At 42.1% G+C, this 22,224-nt stretch overlaps 1 protein-coding gene across 36 annotated transcripts in view; it reads right to left on the bottom strand.

The window, feature by feature from the left end:
- Kcnma1 (potassium calcium-activated channel subfamily M alpha 1) overlaps positions 1 to 22,224 on the bottom strand; it is a 710,028-nt gene that overhangs the window by 129,360 nt on the left and 558,444 nt on the right. For 12 of the 36 annotated variants that reach the window (XM_029542001.1, XM_029542000.1, XM_029541997.1 and 9 more), the window contains exons 17-20: positions 21,241 to 21,252; positions 13,952 to 14,038; positions 7,364 to 7,440; positions 3,826 to 3,834 (exon numbers count right to left, since the gene is read on the bottom strand). In XM_029542001.1, the coding sequence (XP_029397861.1) occupies positions 3,826 to 3,834; positions 7,364 to 7,440; positions 13,952 to 14,038; positions 21,241 to 21,252 (185 nt within the window). The remainder of the gene's footprint in view (positions 1 to 3,825; positions 3,835 to 7,363; positions 7,441 to 13,951; positions 14,039 to 21,240; positions 21,253 to 22,224) is intronic. The other 24 variants (XM_021202806.2, XM_021202805.2, XM_021202812.2 and 21 more) reach the window with 3 other exon arrangements.

Below are 22,224 nucleotides of genomic sequence, written 5' to 3' on the forward strand. Positions count from 1 at the left end.
ACACACACACACACACACACACACACACACCAGCAAGAATGATCAACATGAGGCTCAGAGACAAGACAAAGACAGTTAAAAATGATTGAGCCCCACACATTGACAAACCTTCATGAACCACAAGGTCTAGAGTAAAGACAACCCGTTAAGAGTGTGCCCCCCTTCTGCACCACCCCAGTCACATGCGTTGTCACCTATGTGCTTCTGGGTCTGTTTCCTAAGCTGAGGAGAAGGGTGATTTTGACCTTGCATCTGATGGAGCAATCCATCAGGCTTGAGGGATGTATATACAGTTAAGAGATTTCCTCGGACCATTATTACGCATGGTGAAGATTAGCAAAGAAGAGCTGAAGGTTTGCCTCCCTTGTAGTAGGCGTTCCAGAATATGTGGACATTTTATTCTTAGGTTATAAAATAAAGTTATATCAACACTACATCACAGACTTCCTAATTTTAGAGTTATTTCTCTGTCACCTTCCTCAACTCTACAACTTCCTAACCCTTCACTTTGGCTCAGGTGAATTACAGATTCCCAGAACCTTCTTGGTGGCTATCTTCTTTCTACATCCGATTTCGGGTCAGAGGATTCGTTTCCAGTATCAGAGAGGTACTTTAAACCCCTAAGGTTGAGTTTCCCAGACCTACTTGCAACACTTCAGTATCTATTCAAAACACAAGTTTCTCATGTATTCCTAGTCATTAAAAAAAGAAAAAGAAAAGAAAGTCTTCTCTCCACTGGTGTTTGCTGAGTTTCTTTCTTAGTTAGTAGCCATCTACTGCTCTTCCCGGTCACCAGTGAAAATCACCAGTGAAAATGTTTTCCATAGTGTGAGAGCAATGCAGAGTAGGTCTATGAGGACATCTAGTGGACTGCTGTGGGAGAGCAGCTCCTTAACAGAGTGAACCCTGACCTTGCTGGACCATCTCTCCTCAAACAAGAAGAGGGCCTTGTCTCCTTTCTAAGAGTTGAAATGCTTGTGGTGTTATTTCAGTTCACTGGCTGCTCCAATCTGTGGATGTTTAGGAGCAGTGAGGACAAATGGCTGAAAGGTCCCGGGACAGTATCCTTGGCAACTTGCAAGCACATTGCTTTAACTGTATTGGCAGATGGAGTCCCCGTGCCACAGCTCTGCAGCAGCTTCCTGAGAGAGGGGCTAGGCCAGAGTACTACTGGTGTGGCTACTTGTCACTCTGTCTTGGGGCTCTTGGAACTTTATGCTCTATAAATTGCCCCCATAGGCCAACTTAACTCTGGGAAAGAAAAATATATAAGCCACCCGAGACTTCGTTTTCTCTTTGGCCCACAAAATGTTCTTGTTCTTGGACCAGTACCAATGACGTGAAGAGGTCATGTCAGTGCCAAGAGTCTGGTCTTGGGTCGCACCTTCCTCTAAAAACCAGACAACTATATTTGAGCAGTTTCATCGCTTCAGAAGAAAACTTTCATGTGCTTTTCTTCAGCACAATAAAATGGATGTTCATCCAATACTTCCATTATGACTTCCTAGTAGTATTTATAGAGAAGTACTTCCCTAATGGGCACCATCAATGCTATCTGTTTACTGTTGAATGTTTACAATGGAAGGCTTTCTCAGAGACACACTTGCCCGACTATTCCTCTGTTGTCAAAGGTCGTGTTGCTAAGAAATGAAACCTGCTGCAGATGGAGCATGGACACATCTCTTTCCTTGGGGCACACTGATGCAATCAGGTATCAGGCCTCAGGTCCTCTGCTGGTTGGCCCTTCTGCACCAAGTCTGGAATGGAAGGAAGGGTTGCAGCCCATGCTGTCTGCAGTGCCATCTGCCTCCAGCATCAGCAACCCAATGGCCAGCCAAGTTGCGATTGCAGAATCTTAATTTGGGGGTAGGGGGTGGATTGGAAGGGAGAGGAAAAGCAGCCTTGCCAAAGAGGCCAAAGTGGAGGTTTCCAGATGCTAGAGGGAAAATAATTTAGGTCTCCAAGGTAGTGTATGTAAGAGGAGACTAGTGTGAAAGGAAAAAAAATTGCCGTTAAATTAAGGCACACTTCTTAGGCCACAGCCCACTTTTCAAATCAGTCTAAGGAAGGGAAGCATTGTTTCTTAACATGAAGCCATTCTTCAAAGGCTCAAAATTATAAACAAAATCCTCTACAGAAGAAACACCCTTGTGTGTGAGGTATATTGTTAGATGGAACACTAGGAATCAGAAGGTATTTTAAATCCTGTAAATGAGAAATGGTATCTCCCCTCAACCCAGTTCCTCTTGTTACCTTTTGGAGAAGAAGAAAAGTCTTATGCGCATGGCTTTCTGTGATCAGAAAGAGGGAAGGACAGAGCTTAAAGTCAGCCGCCTGGAGTACATGCCCAGCTAGTTGATCTGGCTTGCAACAGTCACTCTGTGGCAGGGGAAGGTGAGAGAGACTGCCTCTGGAGCTGTGTGTTGACTGGCTTTGTGTGGCCGTCGAGTTCTCAGAGTGCTAGAGTATGAAAGTCCTGGGGGTCTACAAGTGATGCTCCCACATACTTTCCGCAGAGCCAATTTGGGCAGAACTGTGTGTTGTGTTGAAGAAGGTTGCTATTTTGTTTTGGCTTCACCCAGAACATTATACATTTTACAAACAGTAAAGGCTACCAGAACTTGGGTAGTCAACTTGCTGCTGCTTCTTCTTCTTCTGCAAAGGAATATGAGAGACCTGGGTGCTGATACACCTCCATAGTCCAGAGCCAATGAATTCAATGAGTTGTACAGTGGGTCTCCTGTTTCCAGAGAGTCTTATGTCTGTAAGCCAAGGCCCAAAGTTGATGGTTGGTACCCATGAGAGCAGTACAGCAGTAGGTTACACATAGAAATACTGGCCTTAAAAACTATATCTGGTTGGATGACAAGGATCTTATGTCTTGAGTAAGTTAGAGAAGTCTAGAAGCTCGCTTAGATTCCTACATGGCTCATTCGTGAAAAAAAGTAATCTTCTTGAATTAACTAACAGAGGGTTTTTTGTCCCTGAAATAAGTACATGGCACTTCCAGGATGCCTAACTTTCACAGAGGAACTGTGGAGGAATTTACTGAGTGTTGACTTAAGGAGAAGTTTTGGAAGCAAGGAAATGCTGTAGACTGTAGGAAATAATTACCACTTGACTCCAGGAAGGCAGATACTTACAGTCCCAAAGGAGTATTCAATTAAATCTCCAGCAAGCACCTTCTTGTACAGAGAGGCATCTATAATGTGATCGTTGTATTTTTCTCTCTCTATGGAATATCTCTATGATTATATATAAAAATACACATTTTTACATATAAGCTACCCCAGGACATATCATATATATATCACAACTCAGGAATATATATGTAGCCTATGTGTTTCCTTCAAGAGAGGAATTCAAGCTCTGTAGCAGGGAAAAAACAAGTATCGTTTATCCAAGGCAAGCGTGACTATGACCCCCAATGGAGAAAGCATCTATAGCTAGAGTGGTAATTACTCTAGCCTAACCAGTGTCCCTTAAAAGTCCTGAGCAAAGGCCTTCAAGAGAAACACACTGTTGTCAGGGTCTTATTTTCTAATGAAAAAATAAGACCATGTCCAGAGCTTGCTGGAGGCTGGGGAATGGGTGGAAGCATAGAGAGTGGGCTCTGGGCACTCTCCAGTTCCTGGCTACTCTACAAGGACTGTGTAGGGCATGAGCGAGTTGGGGCATGATGTGCTACATGCAACACAAATACCAAAAGTAAAATGAAACTAAAACTGTACAGAAAGGAAAAAAAAAAAAAAAAAAAAAAGGATCTCATCTAGAGAAAAGACCAGGAGAACTGACTCTGGGCTGCTTGGAACCCATTTTACTCACAATAGATCACTACCAGGGTGCAGTTAAAATAGAGTAGGGGCCGTATTCCAAGGCAGCAAAGAGGAAACAAAATAAATCAAAGATATGTCAATGATTAGAAATTAAAGGAAATTCTTTCACACACATCAATCTAGACATGACTTGTCCCCTAGGAGTCTCTCCCTGGCAACTTTTCAGAGGCTGGGAGGAGGGAAAGTATAAATCATTAGACCAGGTTTGTGACATAGAAAAGAAAATGAATAAATGCTAGCGCCTGAGAGCTTGCTCCTTGGCTAGACATCTGGATTGGACATTCCTCCTGAATGGATGGAGAACTAGGAAGGCATGGAAAGAGATGTACATGTTAAACTATACTACCAACACGGGATCTCCACAATGGAATGTCCACACGCCATACTTCGCCAATAAAGGACATGAAACATTGAAGGTTATTGAATGAGAAAGAATGGAACAGGTAGGGAGGGAATGGGAAGGAGAAACTGGGTAGGGACAAGAGGTTGGGAAAACATACAGAGTCTGGAGACTGTCACTGGTTTTGCTCTTGTGCAAGCTGTATTATTCCATGGTGAATTGATGCACTGAGAGGTTTGGATAAATAACTGGGTGAGTCAACTGTCCTTCCCAGTCTTAAACACCAAGAGGTGCCTGGCTGGTACCTTAGCATCCTCCTATATATAATGATAATGATAACTATTTCTTGTGAAAGCTTTTTTAGAGCCAAACATTTTCTCTGATTTCTTGAGTGCCTGGCCTTCATAGGGAGGTTTATATTCAATTATTCATTTTATTCTAATCCTCCCAAACATGTCTGCATTCTGCCTTCCAGGCTATGGCCTTCTAATTGGGAATAACAACATTTGGACAATTCTGATTGGTATCAAATATTAACCACACAGCCTATGGCCTTGCCACACTTAAGAGTAGCTTGGCGGAGACAATCCTTTTGCAGCAATTGTGTCTCCTGCATGATGGCAGATCAAACATTTCACTAGCTTAACCTACTACAAGGGAAATTAAGGAAATCGAGGTACTGTAAATTATAGTGTGATTTTCACTACAAGAAAGCTACAAGTTTACTTCTGTCTACTTGCCTGAAAAGGAAAAAAAAAAATACGCTGGAAGTCAATTGTTTTTTGGTAAGGATTTTAAATGGGGTATGCCACAATGTTCTATAAAGGACGTTATAATTTCAGAGAGAGTGAGAGAAGTTCACTCCTCAACTTTCCTCTTCCATTCTGTCTTCCTGAGTGAACTCTCCATCCAGATGCAAAGGGGATCCTTTAATCTGAGACCTGATGAGGCCATCTGCTTTCCCAAAATCACCTGGCAGTTTTCAGGCAGAGGACTGAAATTCAGCATGGAGGCATCTTCTCTGCCTTCCTATGTGATCCCACTTTGTACATCTCGCTCCAGTTCAGTAGACCCCAGCAGCCTTCTATCCATCCTCAAAACACTGCAAATGGCTCCTTAATTTTCAGTTCATTCCCTTGCTCTTCCTCCACCCATATCTCATCTCCACTATCACCTCCCAAAGGACCCACCAAATTATGAAGCAGTAGCTCTCCAGTAAGAGCCCTCATCTCCTCAGACAGTCCTTGTTCTCTTCTTAGCGAGTGGGCCCCTATGAATTTATATATTTGGCAAGATGATATGGGTTTATCTATCTTTGCTAGATATCTTTGGTTGGAAGGAATCTCATTCAGCATTCCATCATTGGCCCCAAGAAGAGAACCTCATGAAGAGGTTACTCACAAGCACATTGAACAGCTGTTCAAATAGTAGCCCATAGTCTCGCCACTTCACTAAGGCTCCCAAAGGATGAGCTTGCTTATAAAAACTCCCTCGCATGGATTATTGACCTCAGCATGCCCCTAGTCATTTTGCCCCCATCACCACTGTGCGAGTTTCCTTATGGAGCTCGCCATCTTGCTCTGGTGCTCCCCTTGTTTAAATCTACTCTCAGGATGCCCTCTTCCTTCTGAAGTAAATGACTCTGAGGAAGCCTGGTGGGTTTCCAAGTTCTCAGACACATGGTAAGAAGGCTGAGTGAAGCCTGGAGCCTGGCAGTTGAGCTCATGTTGTCCTTTCTTCATATTCACGTGCTGTTCCTTGCGGGTTGAGAGAATCAGGAATTTGTTCTGGGGCTTCTGTCTGGGGGAAGCAGACTATACATGTTAAGAAGTTGGCCTCAGCTGGTATACGAAACGGTATCTGAGAGGATTTCTACAGGAACTTCGCTAGACCAAGTACTGCCCATTGGTATTTCCCAAGATACCAACTTATTAATGTTTAGGTGGTACCATCTTTATATCTTACTGGTTTAACACGTTCCCCTCAAGCAGCTCAGTGACAAGAGCCTTGGGTGGCATATCCTAGAAGAAATGGTGGCCTTTGACTAATTTCTCCTTGTAAAAAATGTATTTTATGGGGGTGATCTTCCATAACTCTCTTCCTACCCATTTAACTCAAGGTTATCCTTGCTCTTGTCAGAAAGGTCAGGGTCCTCAGAACACAGCACCAAGTTAGGCCTCAGGGGACTTGAATCTATGATGGCTGACTGCATGGCTATCAGCAATTTCAACCTCTCACTAAACGGCAGGGTTGTTGTTTCTCTAAGTTGATTAAATATGCCCCTGCTAATTATGTAGGGTTATGGAGAGGAACCAAAGCAACCATCAGGAGGGACTTTTAGAACCTCAAGTCATCAACGAAGGGGAGGTATCACTTCATTCATTTTTCTCTAATGTTTAGAACAATCTCTTCCAGGGTATGTGTTCTAATTGCTGCAAAAGGTTGGCTCTCCCCAAAGCAAGATCCGCTTTACAGCGTGTTGTCTATGGACAGACCTGAGTCGTCACTGAGGGTCCCTAGGAAAGCTTTGGTAGAAGAAAACTGAGACAGACTATGCAGGGACCTTCTGAGATCAGAACAGTTCGCCCCATAAAGCAATGTGCCTTATGTAGGGGCATGTTGAGGTTAATGACATGAGGGATGGCCTTTTGAACATTGGTGGCTGATTGCTTTATTGGGAGTACTAGTTTTGTGTTTGGGAGTGATCTAAATCTGAACCTACAAGAATCCTAACTGAAAGCAGCCCAGTGCTTTTATTTCGAGATTAGACTAGGTTTTGAGACTCATTTTCCTATTAGGTTTATGTACAGTCTATACTTAGGGACCACCTAGCTACTAGAAATCCTGGTATTAAAAAAACATTCCCTCTTCCACAGCTGTAGGGATCCTCCATTTTACCCATGATGCTTAACTGTGTAGGCCAGAGATATCTACTTCTAGAGAGGTGGGCAATAGGTACTAGACCCAGGCACTGACTGTGATTTTGTTTTTCTTTTTTCATCTTCTGCTTGAAGCAAGGACAGGTATCTCTTTTCATGGTTCTTTAAACTTCTGGGTACCATACATAAATACATTCAAGAGAGCACTTGGTGTTTAATGTCCTTCTAATAGCAAAAGGAGAAGGAAAAAGGAATTGAGGGGTGGTGAAGGGAAACAGGGCGGGGAGGGAGAAAGAAACACTACTTACGCCGCCTGCAGCCACATTTTTTAATTCTTTTGGGATCTGTGACGTCATCATGACAGGCCTTGCAGTAAAAAAATGCCCTGGAGAAAGAGAATGGAAAACCTGACACATCTCATAATCCACCCAAGTAAAATGAGTACCACGTTTCCCCCGAGGTGGTGCCAAATTAATGAAACATGCCAGCCCTAATTTCCTTTCATCTTTTGAAAAGTTTAGACATCTGCAGACGGAAATGTTTGTTGTAAGACTACGCATTTCAAACTCAGGATTCTGTGATTGGAGCTGGTGCTTCGTTTTATAAACTTTGCAAAGGAATGGGGAGAAAGGTCCTGCTGGTGTCACATACTGGGTCTGTGACTGTTGTTTCTGAGAACAGCACTGAGTACTGGCCCTTGGAACACATGGTCAACCATCCCTGAGTCTTTGGAGTGTACTTTAAAAACAATTCTGAAATCCCAACAGTCTAGTTGAATACATATTAAGGGGCACAAGGATGACGACCCTCAGTCAGACATAAATATTACCTTTGTCACTTCGAAAGCACCATTTCTTATTAACTAAAATAAGAAAGGTTTGAGACTCACTGGAGGGAGGAGGGACTACAGAAACAAGAGTGCAGTGGTTCCTGTCAACTCTCTCCTGAGATTCAAAGCCCATTTCATTCCAAAACTGAATAGATCCATTCCCATTATAGCTTCCTCTGAGCATATATAACAGATAAAAGTTTTGTTCTCTTTATGGTGTAAGACTCAGGTAACCACTGGAATGGGATAAGAGGAGAAAGGTTGGGTTGAATGGGCTGGAAGAAGAAGCGTTCCGTAACAATGACAATGTCCCCTAATGTGACTTTAGTGTCAATCTGAGACTTCAATGTGAACTTTGGTTGTACCAAAGATACTTTGGATAAGAAGAACTAAGATGACCTGAGCACTTCTCAGCAATAGTACCCAGAGGAATAACCTGGGGACCTGGCAGGTGGTTTGTGCCCTTCTACTTGAGATGGTGCAGAGGCAGGGCCATAAAACCACTCTGTTATTAACTTTCAACACAGGAGTCAATAGGTGATAGAAGATACTCAACGTTCTGTAAATATATTAACCATGCTTCGTGTTAGATGGGTCTGCCCAATTATAGGCTAATTTGAAGCACTTGAATATATTAGCCAGTCTGGGATAAGGTGTGATGTTCAGTAGGTTACACGCATTTTTGGCGTGAGCTCTTTTCAAATTATGATGGTTTATTGGGATGTAAACCCATCCTAAGTAGAGAAGCATCTGTACCGGGGAGGTAATAAAATTTACTGGAACAACCTTCCAACCCTTTGGATCCAGGAACCAACAAAATCCTGGACTTAACGCCTTTACCACTCCCAACATGAAATTGAGTGCCAGGAATAAACAGGGCCATTTCTCGATGGAGGCTAAAGAAATAAACACGATTCTAGGTTCTTTTATGTTTTCCACAGGGTTTGCATTTCTACAGCAAGCCCAAAGCTCTTTTGATTGAAGAGGTTCCATCACCACTCCTTTCCATGTCAGATGGCATATACTCTGCAAAATCAGGGAAGGCAGCTGTTGGCCCTACAAGGCACTGCAGTGGTGGTCTGCCTCAAAACAGGAGGGACAAGAAGAGGCGTCCCCTTACTTGGGGCAAGTAAGTTCGCATCTACTTCCTCTGGCCATCTTCTTTCCATTAGACGCTATCCTGAGTGACAGCAGTGCAGCAGTAATAACTCTTACAGGGTACAGACTCTAGGCCGGGTGCTGCTCTCAGCATGTCAGAAGCACTAACATATTCGATCTTCAGCCAACCCTTTGAAAGAAGCTTAATTATTACCTCTGTTTTACAGATAAGAAAACTGAAACAGGGAGAGATTAAATGGCCTGCTCAAGGTCACACTGCTAAATGGCAGAATCTAGATTCAAGTCCAGGAGCCAAAAATCTTGCATGTGTTCCTCTGAAGAGATGGAGAGATGAGTCTAAAGGAACTAAAGCCCAATTCTTTATATTAAGCATTTTACTTTTACCTGACTATGTATGTTTGAGATGTACAATGTGCTGTTTTGAAATTCTGTTTCAGAGTGGCTAAATCAAGCAAGGCTACACATTTTCTCTCATCTAGTTGTTACTTTGTATGTGAGGTGAGAGCCTTTAAAATATACCTGAAAGGAAAAATTGCTAAAAAGCAATTTTCATGAACCCAATACATTATCTTAAAAACAGCCACCACCACCTATGGGCCAGGGAGGTGACTCAGCAGGAAATAGCAGTTGATGCCAAATCTAACAACTTGAGTTTGATCCCTGGGCCCCATGTGGCAGAAGGAAAAAAGCTGTCCTCTCACCTTCCTTCAAGGTGAGCACATTCTCACATCTATTCAACACAAATAAATAAGTAAATGCAAAAATAACTATTTTAAACCAACTATAGCCATGGCATTCTACAATGATCTCTCGCATTTACCTTCTTGCTTAAATTAATGTTTTCTGTCCCTTGACCCTTATCCTCTGAGGTGTCTGTGCCCCAGCTTTTTGGAACCAACCAGTCTACCCTGTGCTTCTATGGACTTGACTTTATAAGGTTTCCCATATAAAGTGAGATTATGCAGTGTTTGTCTTTCTCTGACTGGCTTCTTTCACTTAGCCAAATGGCTGCTTCCATTCAGACAGATGAGGCTAATGAGGGAGGCGAGTAATGAGCTAAAGGTGTCCATGCATTCTTCAGATTAAAGAGGAAGATTCTTCAAGCCTCAAGTTGAGTTTTGCTGAGTGGCCATTCTTTGGGAGCTGCCTCACTCACGGAAGCCTCCACCACATTCTCTTGGCAATGCCCTTCTAGTAGAGCTACACACGTGTCCTTGTAAACTCAGTGACCCCCGAAACAAAATCCCATAGGTCCCAGTTGAAATCCGTGACTGTTGATACCAGGAGCCTTTCCTCACTCCTGGTGTCTCCTCTCTTCTCCTGCTGCTCGTCTTCTCACTCCAAAACAACTGGCATCCTCACACAACACAAAGATGCCCTCCATATCCTGCTAGGCTGGCCTTATGCTCTCCTTGTCCTCTGTTCTGCTGGGCTTGGTAAGAGTCAGAGGTGACTGGACGTGGGAAAGGATGAGTTGGCTCTTTAGCAGGTTGTGGAACAGCAAGCGGCATTAGCATTTCTCCATTGGAGGGCAAAGGAGTGAGCAGTCACTACTCCCACTCCGTTTCCCCCCCCCCCCCAGGTTCCATGCTAAAAGCTGCTCTCATCTGTAGCTGCCTGTGAGATGCTTGGCTGTCTCTCACTGATTTTAATCATCTTGCTGTCCACAAGTTTATATGACCCCCTTTATAAACCTTTGCTCTTGTTTTCCACTGAACTGGGTCATCTGCTCCTTGCCACGAACCCCTATCAATGTGGCTCCATATTGATACCTACCGCTCTCTTTTCTCCTGAACTCCAGACTCTTGGATGTACCTGCCTTTATAATGACTCCATGGTATGTTTAGGACCAACCTTCCAATTGCTGTGGCCCAGATAGAAGCCCTCGTTTCCTACCACCTCCATCTTCCTCTGGTTTTTCCCATCTCAGCGAGAGGTATCATCATCTCTGCCGCTCTCATGGTTCATGCGCCAGGTCTAGGCTTCAGCTGTGATTCCTACTCCTCCTTCATTTCTACAAAGTTCATGATTACATACTACAGGCTCCCCAAATGGAGTCACATGACTCTACCTCCACGATCTGCCAGCATCTCCCTAAACTTGAGTGAGTGAGTGAATGGATGAGTGTGCAAGTGTGTGAGTGAGTGAATGGATGAATGAATGAGTGAGTAAATGAGTGAATGGACGAATGAATGAGTGAGTGAGTGAGTAAATGAGTGAATGGATGAATGAATGAGTGAGTAAGTAAATGAGTGAATGGATGAGTGAGTGAATGAATGAACGGATGAGTGAGTGAGTGAGTGAGTGAGTGAGCGAGCAAATGGATGAGTAAGTAAGCAAACAGATGAGTGAGTGAGTGAGTGAGTGAGTGAGTGAGTGAGTGAGTGAGTGAGTGAATTTGAGAATGATTCCCAGGTTAGGGTAGTTCATGTTTTCAGAAGAAAACAGGAATATAAATGTTCATATAAAAGCAGACAATTTCTTTTAACTTGGCAACTAATCTATTATTTTTAATTATAACTCAAACAAAATATGTATCTGCTAAAGAAGGTAAGAGAGACACCAGATTGTGTTCCAAAGTTATTTTAAAAGACAAGTATTTAGGAACAGCAAATTAAAAGCATGTGACCAAATAAATACTCATCCCAGAGTAGGCCCCTCATGGGATTACAGGGGTTCACTCCTCTTTCTCTAAGCCTTGCACCTCAAATTCTTTATGACCCAGATTTCACTAACTTCTTGTGGGTGTGGGCCTGTGTATGTACGCGTGCGCGCATGTTTCTTCAGCCATAGCAGAGGGTGAAGACCCAATAAGAAATCATCATAATCTATTTCTCTTTAAAAAGAAACAAAAAACAAAACTTGTTTAGTTTTATTCAAATTTCCAATGTCCTCTCTAAAGTTTTCTATATTCTTCATCTATTTGAAATCCCCCTAACTGACAACATTTGCTCTGACACATCGCACACCATGGAGAATTATAGGCTGGAGTTGTAGCTGATGGTGTCAGCATGTATTTGTGAACACCATAAAGCACGGAAACGAGACATATTATATTCCCTAATATAGGAGGTAATTTGTTTCCCAGACTGCCTGGTATTTGTGACATTCATTAGCGAGAGACGCAATAGGAAATAGAATTACACAAACGGGAGCTCAGGTCGAACCTGCTGTTTGGGAGGTGTGCATGATGTATGGTCAGCTGTGCTCCCTGCTTACCATGCTTCGGGCAGAGATGCCACATCAGGCTTCTGTGCCCCATATCTGGACAAGGACATAACTATTCCAGAGCCCCTGGGGGTGGTGCTCTCTCAGACACCCCACTTCCCTTTCTCACCCAAACTTCCATTTAGGATAGTCCTGATAAACTCCTGTCTCGGGATATTCTACCCATGAAATGGTTAGAGATGTGTTTCTCCCATATAATTTCGCAATGTCAATCATCCTCCAATTTGCAGGAGTAAACTTATTAGAGATCTCAGATGGAAAAAAATAAAGCCCTCAACCCTATGTGCTCCTTTTCCCTGTAAGCTTTTTAAACTAGTATGGCCCCATTTACTACAGTTGAATAGGAAGAAAGAAATTCATAAGCCTGGCTTTGTCAACTATCATTGTTGTATCCTGGCACAGCAAGAGCCTGCAAATACATCCTGTTGTTTCTTGGTAATACTATTATTTTGCACAAGCTGGTAAACCAAGCCATGCTTTAGCTCCTCCTAGATAAAGAGGAAACTTGTAGGGCTGGAGGGATGGTTTGGCAGACAGGAGCACTGACTTCTCTTCCACAGGATCTGGGTTCAATTCTCAGCACCCAGGCAGAAGCTCACAACTATCTGTGACTCCAGCTCCAGGGTATCCAACATCCACACACAGACACACATGCAGGATAAATGCTAATTCACACAGAATAAAAATAAATAAATAAATTTTAAAAAGAAAGAAACATGCCAGGCTACAGGCAACTGGATAAGGACACAAACATAAAGAAACCCATTAGTACCCAAATCAGTGACAGTGGATAGTAAGTTCTCCTAAGGGGATATTGGCAATGGTGCATGTAGGCTCTCATAAGAGCATGTTGTCTTTGTATAGATGAGAAAGCCAAAGGTCTGAGCACTTTGCAAGATTGACTTCTCTTCCGGAGTTATTTTTGAGGGTTAGCGTATAGAATAAAACACACCTAGCACAGGTCTGGCTGTGAATGGAAACTCGATAGAAGAGAGCAGGCATCCACAGAGAGGTGAAGACCCTCCTAGTCAGTGTTTACTTAAAATACGCAACACAGTTGTTTGGCAGAGTAACCTGTTGGACTTGCTTGTCTCCCAGAGTGAACGTTTCAAATGGGCAGAGTGGAATCACATATAACGACAGTCCATACTGATATGCAAAGCCCTATGATTCCCTAAGCTGCTTAAACAGGAATGAAGACACTAATAAAAATTTCATAAAACGTTGAGCCTCACACTGAACACATAGATGCTTCACAATCAAGGCTGACAATTTTAGCCACGGCTTAGAAAGTTGCAAACACAAATAGGGGGGAGTTTAATGTTCCATCAGAAATTAATCCAAACTGTTGGGAATTCTACTCGGCACTTACAGAAGATTTGAAATATTCAGAGATAGTTTACCCAGATAGTGTTAAGAAAATAACCTCAGACAAGAGATTATCCTCTATGTCTCGTGAATCCTCTTCAGAATCAGAAGGACCCGAAGTCACTTATGTTCTATGGGCTTCAGTTACCTTCCTTGTAAGACGGGAGAGCAGGTAACTAGTTGTCTTGATTCTAAAACTTCAATATTCTAATTTGAAGACAGATACTGGCTATGTGCAGAGATTGCTCAAGGAAGGGGCTGCAATAGTTCTGGACATGTGAGCACGAGGGGGTTGGTACATCAAGGTGCCTGGCTGGACCAGAAAGAAAAGTAGATGAAAATAAACTCTTACCTTTTAACTTCTTTGGCATCACTTGCGATGAAAAATCCTAAAGTACCTTCTTGGATCTTAAGGTGGTTCCCAGGGTTAATTAATATTCTGCTCCGTGAACAGAAACAAACAAAGAAGGCACAAGCATGAGCTCACGTTCAGGATAAAACCTTGATGATAACACCACCCTGCTGTTTTCATAGGGGCCCCACTACTCTAATGCTTCCCTTGTGTCCCCAGCTTTTTTTTTTTTTTTTCTGAGTGACTGATCTTCATTGGCCCACACATCTAGTTCAATCATGGCATCCTTTAGCTCCAGGTGATACACTCCAAGTCAGGAAAATCAAAGCAGATCTGGGCCTTAGGGTCTGGGCTTGCTTAACAGAGTTGTTTAGCTGCCCCAAGATACCCCTGACTGTGAGCACAGTTCTTCAGGAGGTACCCCATTCTGAAACTGATTTTGATGGCCAGTGTTGAGACACTGTCGGCCTCATGAAGCTCTACACACACCCATTCTCCCTTAGATGATATAGCATTGATGGGACCCCTATATGGATGCAGGAACATACAAATATACATACCACATATTTCCATGGGGAATGGTACAAGACACCTATATTATATGTAATGTAGAAGGAAACTATACATCTTTTGGAACCCTGATAAGGACATCAAAGTAGACTGCATAAAGAACCTGATCTATATACAGTTATAAAGAAAGCTACCATCTGTTGGATAGCCTCAGTGACTCCAGTCTGCTTTTATAAAACTGCATGGGTTGTGTGAATAAGAAATAAAGGTGGCATTCCTTCATTGGGTCACACGGTGTTTTAAAGACAAATAAAAATTATCTCTTAAAAAAAAAAAAAAAGAAAAGAAAGAATCAAAACAACTACCTTGTCTTGAAGGGAGGGGAATGAAATGAAATATACACTGCCCTCCTAGTGCCAGAAATAGATTAGCTGAGCAACGTATGCTTGGGATAGCAGTACAGATAAATGCATCCTAACCTAGCAAATGAGAGAAGCAAACAAGTTCCTGTAGACCAAAAACAGAATACTAGACTGTCTTGTGCAGGCTTTGAGCTTGACAGATGTTGAATTTAGCAACTTGAAGTAAAAGACAATGGGAATATCCTTTGATCTAAAAAGCTGGTGAGTAAGGGAAGAGATATTTGGGCTCAAGCTAAAAGATCCCCTAGCTACCCAAAGCAAAATGAAGGGTAGTAATTAACATGTGATCTTTGTCTAGTGGTAAGACCATTCTAGAAAAAAAAAAAAAAAACCCTACTGATGCGGAAGGAGTCCTCTATCTACAGCAAAACAGGGAGGGCCCAGGAAAACTACTGTCCTGGTGGGAGAACTGCGATCAGATCATTACTGCGGAAATCACTGTTTGTGGTTGCAGGAGCATCCACCATCAGCTGTAACAAGACCTGATAGCAGGAAACAGGGCTTGTGCCATTGCTGTTATTAACACTAAATAATAACAGAGTGCGAAGAGTTCACTGCTCTATACCAGAATCCCCAGCAGCAATGAGGTGCCTTCTGAATCAGGAACCATAAGCCCACTCTAATGGCCCGGCTAGTCTGCACTAATGATACATTGCAAAAGGCAGAGGTTTTTACAAAAAGACCTTATAATGAATTATCCCTCTGCCAACCCCCACTTTTATATCACAAGCCCTCTGATTTAGCACAATCATGAGGGGATGAGGTGTGAGATTATACAATTCTTTTTACAGATAAATACATATAAAAGCTTTGTATTTGTGTTCCTGAAAGTGTATGTGAGACTATACAGTTTATATTGATTTCCTTTTCAAGTCAGTTAAATAAGGCATTTTAGATGTACATTTTCATCCCACTTTCCTGAAAAGCAGTTCCTATGTGACTGCCTCTGAAATCAGAAGTAAGGTCCATGTTCTAGCATGCAGGTGGTAACTTTGGGCCAGTCCCTGAACCTAGAGCATAATGCTCTTCCCTAAAAAAAAAGGAGTGGTGACGCTAATAGCATTTGGTCAAAGAACTAAGTAGAGTAATGTTAAAATGACTCAATACTTTTCATTTATGGTTATTGTCATTTTATTCTTTCAAAAGTGCCCAAGTACATTGTATTTCATCAGAGGTCTCCTGGCTTGATGGACTGGAACACTGTGTTTCTTATTAAAAAAAAATAACCTGTGAGATGAAGTTATAGGGTTCTTTTTTTAAAAAAAAACTGTACATGATAGAATAACACATGACTTCATCTATTTAAAAAAAAAATCCCACACACTTCTGGAGACTTGAAAGTATATTCTTAAAAGTCAGGGAAGTCTCCATTTTGCTAAAAACTCACATAAGAATGGGAGGCTTCCCAGGTTTTGGGTGGGTAGGTGGGTGGGGTCCTATCATGATTTGCACAACAGAATCTGAAAGATAAAATGTGACAGGCATTGTATTGGTGACATGTATGCCTGAAGACCTCCGTTTCCTTCCCTCACGCTTTGTGCCCCATTATCTGTACCCCATCAATGCAGCCCACAGTGCTATTATGAGTTGCAGTGATCTCAAGGTTCCCATCAAGAGAGGCTTCTTTTTATTTCCTTCGTTCTTTAGGTACACTGAGCAAGAATTTGGTCTAGAGTGTGACATCCCGGAATTGACAGTCTAGAGAATGCAGGTCAGTGCCATCCCGGGATTTGAAGTCTAGAGAATGCACATCAAGGGAATGTACTGTGGTTTTCAAATGCCTTTGAACTGAGTCAGTGCTCTGGAGAGGGCTTGCTTGGTGCTGGAGCAGGTCACTGGGTATGCAAGTCTCAGGCTCTCTAGCAATGTAAGTGAAGTACTAAGGTGCGTGCATCATCCAGAAACTATTGGGTCCTGGCTCTGGTCATTTGGAGGCAGCTAAGTCTCACTCTCTCCTAATCCAGGAAATGCTATATGTAACCCCTGGGTGGCAACGTTTCTAAGAGAATAAAGGCATATGCTTATGTGTTAAGGATACATTATACCCTTAATCTTTGGTTTCTATAAATATCAGCCAGTGGTTGAAAAAGTGAGAGTAAACAAGCTGTCGCAGCTTCACCAGCCTGCTCGCCATTTTGTCTTCAGTGCTAATTGATCTCTCGTGAACATGTGGTCTCTATACAACATCTGGAAAGTGGCTACTGTAAATTAACTTTGGGTTAAACATAGAGTCAGTCCCATTTCTTGAGTTTTATAGTGATGTGCAAGAGATAGATGGCTCACTGTCTCAGAATTCCCTCATGTTCCCGATGGACAGACTAAGATTAAAGTTATATCCATTTGAAGTATTAGGCTGAGATCGTCTTGGGGAACTGGAAGATTCAAAAGAATGAGGCCAGCCCTTGAGGTGAATGGAAGAAGTCCACGATCACAAGGAACTTTGTGCCAGATAGGTTAGATTTAGTTCTAAGGGTGGTGAGGAGCAGGCCTGTGATTCCAGGGGTCTACGACATGAGATGTTTCCTGTGTAGGTTGTGAGCTTCAAAGACTCTTTGGAGAAATACATTACTGAGTTTAGCATTTCAGATGTCACAACTGTTATCTACATTCAAAATCTAAAACGTTTAAATAAAATACTAGCCCTGCCCCCTTCTTGGAAACATAGATAAGAATTCTAGGCAAGGATAACATTTTCTTCTCCCAATGAAAGGAGAAGTTTGCTATTGACCTACTGAGAATATGTTAAAATCTTTCCAAATACCTCTGATTTTTTTTTTTACTTTATTGGATATTTTCTTTATTTACATTTCAAATGTTATCATCTTACCTGGTTTCCCCTCCGAAAACCTACTCCCTCTATTCTCCTCCCTTTCCCCATGCTCACCAACCCACCCGCTCTTTCTTCCTGGCCCTGGTATTCCCCTACAGTGGTGCATAGAACCTTCACAGGACCAAGGGCCTCTCCTCCCATCGCCTCTGCTACATATACAGCTGGAGTCATGAGTCCTACCATGTGTACTCTTTGGTTGGTGGTTTAGTCCCTGGGAGCTCTGGGGGTTGTTCAATGTCAAAGTTTGTTTTGTTCTTAGGGGATGCCAAAACTCCTCCTCCTCAAACATCATTTTCAATCAGTTCTCTGGCTCCAATTTGGTCTAAATCACGAGCTTATCAGAGATAAAACTCAAGATGTGACTCTAAGAGCAGGGTCCTGTCAAGAGGCTTCCTTTCCCATATATCCATTAACAAAATTCCAACAAGGACATCTTGGCAGGAGAAGACATTTCCTCATTTGGAGAAAGGTATAAATTATCTTCTTTTTACCATGACCTTGCTGATTTTAATTGAAAATGCCTAGGGACAGCTGGCCATACAGGGCTTATATGGTCCCTTCTCCAAAAGTTTTTGCTCATTGCCTTTTCTAGTTCTGCAGCTAGGCTGAGTTTTTGATTAAATACCCTCTTTAAGAGCAAAACATACACTTTCTATAAGGTATAAGGAACCACTGTTGATTAAAAGACTGAGAAACAGGATCCTGCTATTTACTTGTGAATTTCTCATAGTAGAGCTTAGATTCCTACATACTCTTGGTGCTTTCCAGAGCTGTAGAATGACTGAAAAGCCTGTGTCATAGTCATTGGCCACAGTTCTCAAAGTTTCTCTTTTCCTCTCAAGTAAATGAAAGCAGCAACTTTGTTCTTTTAAAAAACCCAAACTGCAGTTCTCATCGGTCAGGCTGATCAAAGGAGTGACCACAAGTTCTGTGGATTGACCATCAAGCTAACGAGTTCCCCACAGGCACAAAGTGTAAATATGCAAATATGCAAATATGTCAACAGTGAATCACTTAGGCAGCTGGAGCAATTGGTTTCCATACTGAAAGCACAACTCACTTAGAACTGAAACCTCATGTTTCTGATTGCAGAACACATAGACATGGAATGGGCTCTACTCAACAGTGGATATCTGTAACTGGGTCCTAAGAGAGATACTACCTTGCCATCTATTTCATTGGCTATCCCATGCATGAACTTGGGGCAGGTTGGAAAATCTGGACTAGGTTAGGGAGAAATCTTCTTTTTCCCCCTCTCTAATATTTAAGGTCCAATGGCTGTAGAGTATTTAGTTGCCCTTCCTTAAATCTTCCTAAACCTTACTATTTGAGGAGATGACCAATGATTGGTAATTCAACTAAAGGAGATACCTTAAAGGAGACTGTAATCCACCATGGATAAATAGGTGTGTGTGTGTGTGTGTGTGTGTGTGTGTGTGTGTGTGTGTACAAGTATGCCTATGTCCCAACCCCCCACCCCCTTAAGGCATCGTGTACCATTCCCCAAACAATTAAGAAAATATCACAACTTCCATGAGGGTATAGTTTATACTTGAAAACACTGTAATCCTAGCTGTGTCTAGCAAGCTAATGGGACTTCATTAAACAGAGTAAGCAAATCCAAGCCATTGAGGAATTCAGTCCATGCTATGTCCAGATGAATCACACCACTGGGAAGAGATATCTCTGATCAGTCATGGGCATATATAATTACTGTCAGCAGGAACTTCATTTGGACCAATTTGTGTCCCCTCTCAGGAAGTTCAACTGCAATACAGCTTGAGCTGTATCATAACATATCTTAGGGGAAAAAAAAATCTCAAACCTTATCACCTCCCTTGAATTTTCCATTTCTTCTGGGCTTTACAATAAGTGCTGTTGGAGTCCCACACAACTAGACACATGCATTTCCATTAGAATATGTGTAGAAGACACAGTTTGTGTATTCCATGCTTCAATATGCATAGATCTAGTCCATTTACATACAGAGACACCATAATCAAGGTTGCTCCCAGTTGGCCAAACTCAAATGGCCATATCACTGTGGTCCACAACAATATTGGCAAGATCTGGTTTAGCCTGAGTGTCTATCAATCGTCTTAAATTTCAGTATATTGTTTTATGTTACAAAAAAAGACTAACTACATGAGAGAGAATAGAGAGAGCTGATCTAGGAAAGATAGCACTGGATGTAGTTCTGGGAGCAAGCCATACTTTCTGGTACACTTTAAGACGAGTCATGCCTATATCACAACATGCCTTAACCACAAAGTAAAAGGACCCAAGGCCAAAAGCCAACAGCAGAGGTGCAACCACTGTGGACCTTTGAAGATGCATAGTGTTGCAATAACTTCTCGCAGTTGGATCATGTCAATAATACCAAACTGACAGGAAGCCACCTCTATTCACATCTACTACAAAATAAAATCACAGAAGATCTGACATTGGAAAGAGTGCCAAACAACACAAACACACAGGCACACACACACACACACACACACACACACACACACAAGTATAAACACAAACACATGACAGCGACTACAACCACAGAGAAGAACATGAACAGGTTAGCATTACACTTTCAGCAGCACTGTCTTAGAGATTGCATTATTGAAAAACTATGCTAAAAAAAAAAAAATGTAACACCACCAATCACCCCTGAACCCAAATACTTTAAAAAATGCCATCGATGATAATTTAGTCATGCTCCATGCAACACAAAACAGCGGCAAAACAGGATGAAGTCACATGGTGAAAGCTTAGCTACTTCCTGTTAAGAAAGATGCCCAAACACACAAGGAGAAAAAGAAACCCATGAGTTTGTCCCCAAAAACATGCTTATTATAGAACATAAACATAATAGCTGGGTAGTTCACTGCTCAAGATGTTAGATAGTCAAAACAAAATTAACCCAAACGAATACAAGGAGAGGGAGAGGTGCAAGGGCTTGGTCTCCGTTTTGTGGATAAAGGACAGAAACTCTGATCTACAAAGTGAGAACTCAACAGAGAGACCTGGAGGTCACTGGGAATGTGGATGTGCAATGAACACAAAATGATGCTTGTATCTAATGGACGCCAGGACAACATCAGGACAATACAGATAACAGACACAGAGGGCTGGGGAGAAAAGTCCTCCTTTTCAACTGCAATATGATTTGTTTCCACCATTGGTACTATGATTCAAGATAGGACTCTGCTTTTCCGTTAATTTACTTATTTTTTTGTTTGTTTGCTTATTTATTTATTTTTATTTTCCTGCAAAGAAGTTAGTGCATCAACCAAAATAATCAACAAATCAAACAATGACAACAGCAGGCTACTTTGATGTATTCTAGTTGGAGACAGGTGATATATATATATATGTATAGATATACTATATATATACTAGACAAGGGAAGGAGATTATATATATACACATATATAATCTCTCTCTTCTTGAGTTCTTGGCAAATGGTTAGTCCTGTGGTTAGGAGTGAAGACATAGGGTGGAGATTGGAAGGAAAGTTAACGAAGAATGCATACCGCTTTCGGCTTCTGCAAAAACGACAAGAAAAGAATTTCAAATCAAACAATTTGATAATAAATTGACTGACACCAGGAGGAAGGAAGGAATAAAACCTTTGTTTCAAAGCATTTGAAGGATGTGTGTGAAAACAAGGTTTATCAGCAAAGCATGAAAACAGTATCATGGGTGGAACCAACAACAGAGAATGTCCTTTAACACAGGTCAGAGGTAGGAGGGTGGGGAGGAGATGAGGCCTCTCTACATTGTCATATCTGGTCCACTACAAAATTGGAAAGGAACAGGATTAGGTTTCTCACAAGGATAGAGAAAAAGTGTGGTTTGGGACTTAACATGTTTTGTTGGATGAGTCCTGGGTTTAGCGGGGCAGCGTCTGGTCCACATTCCCTCCAGCACACATTTTCCCACAAGCACTCCTGTGCTTCCACACTGAGACCAAGCCACATTGAGGATTAATGCTGGCAACTACACACAGAAAGCCAATACAAAACCAGACAAGTTCTTGGGGTTGTTTTTTTGTTTGTTTTTTGTTTTTGTCTTTTCTGAGGCACTGGGAGAAAAACAAAACCTACAACCTATTTCACTGTATGTGGCTTTGTTGAAATCAGTTCAGGTTTACCACCCAATGAGAGGGCCTATCAGAGGGCAGGTTGTTCCTTCATGGAACCTGGAATCTGTTTTCCTAGAACAGTGTCTGGATCCCAGCAGTGCCCTCTCTTTTCCTGTGTCCAGAGGGGGGAGGTATGAGCTGATGGGCTGATGCTCACTCGTGGCTTAGTGCAGTCTTCTCTTGCCATAAATTATTCCAGAAGGCTCCGAAAACACTTGTTGGCATCAGCGCCACCTACATGGTGACACTTTTCTTTCTTTTTATTTACTTATGCTTGGAAAGGGATGGACAAAAGTGATACAGAGAAAACGCTCAGATCCACAGAAGTGTGCTGACTTGGCACCACAAAGATTAACATTTGTGATGCTTACCC

This window comes from Mus pahari, chromosome 8, assembly GCF_900095145.1.
Source record: "Mus pahari chromosome 8, PAHARI_EIJ_v1.1, whole genome shotgun sequence".
Taxonomy (NCBI): Eukaryota; Metazoa; Chordata; class Mammalia; order Rodentia; family Muridae; genus Mus; species Mus pahari.